This window comes from Alosa alosa, chromosome 7, assembly GCF_017589495.1.
Source record: "Alosa alosa isolate M-15738 ecotype Scorff River chromosome 7, AALO_Geno_1.1, whole genome shotgun sequence".
NCBI lineage: Eukaryota > Metazoa > Chordata > Actinopteri > Clupeiformes > Clupeidae > Alosa > Alosa alosa.
Window position 1 is genome coordinate 22,094,466 of NC_063195.1, and position 2,693 is coordinate 22,097,158.

Here is a 2,693-nt window from a genome sequence, read left to right on the forward strand (position 1 = left end):
TTTGCAAGGTTCTTCCATGTGTTTTACGTAATGTTTGTATTTGGCTAGACAACCTAAATGTTGATGTAAACTGCCATAGTCAACGTTTACGGAGATGACACAATAGAAGCTTAACATTACAAAACAGATGCTTGTTCATTGTATCTCTTGTGCTCACACTGTCGCACACACAAGCACAAAACAAAGTCCTAAGGTGTCTGCAAAACAAATCTGCAGGACTAGTGTTTTTGAGATAGGATTTATGATCTCAAACTAAGATATACAACCCAGAAAAAGTTGTGTCAAATGTGAATAAAAACAGAATGTAATAATCTGCAAATCTCTTAAACTCATATTTTGTTTCAAAAAGGACACAGACAACATCAAATGTTGAACATGACAAATTTCACTATTTCATGGCAAATATGTTAATTTTGAATTTGGTACTAGCAGCATGTTTAAAAAAAAATTGGGACGGGGGTAACAAAATGCTGGAAAAGTTGTGTAATGATCAGGAAAACAAAAGGAGGAATGTTTCACAACTAAATCAACTATTATTATTATTATTATTATTATTATCATCATCATCTTCATTATCTGTAGGCCTAGTAATAGTAGTAGTAGTTAGGCCTAGTAGTAGTAGTATTTACTAGGCCTATAACCGCCGTTAGAAGTACCAAGGCTATGAATAGGGATCATTGGTACATGCCTAAGCCTACGTCAGAGGTGTCATACTATTTAATTTCTCCCAACACCACAGCAAGCTAACCTTAGCGGGGTGAGAGGTCGTGAGAACTAGACGAGTAGGACACGGAGCAGCAACAGCAACAGCAACAGCATGCCTCCTTTCGACAAGATCCAACATCCCAAACCTTTCAAACAGCGGAAAAGCTTCGGTGAATAACCTCTTTTCACGATGAATCACTTGTAAACAGACTATGTGTGGGTTATTTGTAATATAATGCTTTATCAACAGCCGTCAGAAAACAAGAAGTTGCTGGGATTCGCACTAAATTCCCGACCAAAATCCCGGTGAGTCATTTTGGCTTGTGTGCATGCCAGCGATAAGTTGTCAATTAAGAATTTGCTAAACCGAATAATGAGGAGATTTTTTTTTGTTTGTTTAAAGGTCATAATTGAAAGGTATCAGCGAGAGAAATATCTTCCGACTTTAGACAAGACCAAGTTTCTGGTTCCCCAGGAGCTCACAATGACTCAGTTTATCACGATTTTGAGGTGAGCAGCCTACTGGTATGGCAACCCATGGGTTACTACTACTAGCCTACTGATCTGGTATTTCATCCCATGGGCTACTACTACTACTACTACTACTACTACTGATCTGGTATTTCAACCTATGGGCTACTAATTTGACAGTTTGGTTCACGGAAAAATAACACATGACCTGTTGTCGGTAATGGCTAAACTTTGTAACCTGTGGTGTAAGTTATAGCCGAGGCTACACAAATGTTTCCGTTGCGCTTTTAGATTTTCACGCACGTCCATTATATTCTTTTCAGAAACCGCATGACTCTGATGCCAAGCCAAGCGTTCTATCTGCTTCTGCACAGCAAAGGCATTGCTAGCATGTCCTTAACCATGGCCCAAGTCTACAAAGAGTACAGGGACGAGGATGGCTTTCTGTACATGACCTACGCTTCCCAAGAAATGTTTGGACATAACCCAAGTGTTGCTGGTCGAACCGGAGACGCCTCCGGTATCAAGGCTTCGTTATAATTGGCCTCTGGAGAGGATTTTTTTTTTTTTTTTTTTTTTTTTTTAAAGTTAACCATCAGCTGGATCTATGTATTGTCTGTCTACACTGTTGTCGTTTTAATAATGTAAATGTGGCTAATAAATGAATTGTTTTCTAAAAAATAACAAACATCCCCACCCCCCAAGTCGCCCTTTGGGCCTGTAGGGTCTAACTTATCAGCGTTATCTACATAAAGTGTTCTCCTCATAGCCAGTAGGTGGAGACACCTTTCAACACTGTATTTCGGTCGTTGCTTTTACCTTACCATTACAGTTATATATTCACCAGCTGCCTGCCTGCAGCCTACTTCCAAAACTCCAAAGCTGCTTGCTGTCTGATTTGGTTCCGAGGACACAAGTTCAGTGTATCATCAACACTCAATAACAGTTTGTGATGTGTTAATCAATTATATTGACAACAATTTCACAACAGCTAGTTCTGGAGTAGGCCATTCAACTAGCCTGCTTGCTTACGAGATTCAGCCTGCGCACTGCGCAGTCAGCACCCGCTGCCTTATTTGGGTTTTGGGTTGCCAGGTTTTAACCCTATGACAAAACGGTTGAAATTGAAAGTAAGTGATTGTGTATGTGTAGGGTGTATTTCATACACAATCTGGCAACCTGGGAGATGTCAGACTAATAGAAAAAATGAATGGATCAATTATTTTAAAATGAAGTTTGAAGGCCATGCAAATTACGGGAGTTTTCCGGGAGAAATAACAAAACGGGAGGGTGCCGGGAGATGACCTTGAAAAACGGGAGAACCCGGGAAAAACGGGAGTGTTGACAGGTATGTCATGTCTATTAACATATTCAAGTTTGTTTAACACAAATGTCAGTAAAACTTGCGAATTTCGACTGCAGTCTCCTAGTCTTTGGCTTTTGTTGACACTGATGGATTTCAAATGACTGCCTATTTGATCACAAACATGCCCCATGGACCGGATGTCCAGGTGTTT

The 2,693-nt window shown here is 40.0% G+C and overlaps 1 protein-coding gene across 1 annotated transcript; it reads left to right on the forward strand.

Annotated features, from left to right (window-relative positions):
- The first annotated feature begins 775 nt into the window (after positions 1-775).
- map1lc3c (microtubule-associated protein 1 light chain 3 gamma) lies at positions 776-1,860 on the forward strand. Its single transcript, XM_048248450.1, has 4 exons — positions 776-875; positions 956-1,011; positions 1,109-1,215; positions 1,500-1,860. Exons 1-4 carry the CDS (start codon positions 818-820, stop codon positions 1,714-1,716), a joined length of 438 nt encoding a protein of 145 aa, XP_048104407.1. The 5' UTR covers positions 776-817; the 3' UTR covers positions 1,717-1,860.
- The last annotated feature ends 833 nt before the right edge of the window (positions 1,861-2,693 follow it).

Coding starts and splice junctions, on each gene's coding strand:
- map1lc3c (XM_048248450.1), top strand. CDS start 818: ATGCCTCCTTTCGACAAGATCCAACATCCCAAACCTTTCAAACAGCGG. Junction 876..955: donor CAAACAGCGGAAAAGCTTCG/GTGAATAACCTC, acceptor CTTTATCAACAG/CCGTCAGAAAACAAGAAGTT. Junction 1,012..1,108: donor AATTCCCGACCAAAATCCCG/GTGAGTCATTTT, acceptor GTTTGTTTAAAG/GTCATAATTGAAAGGTATCA.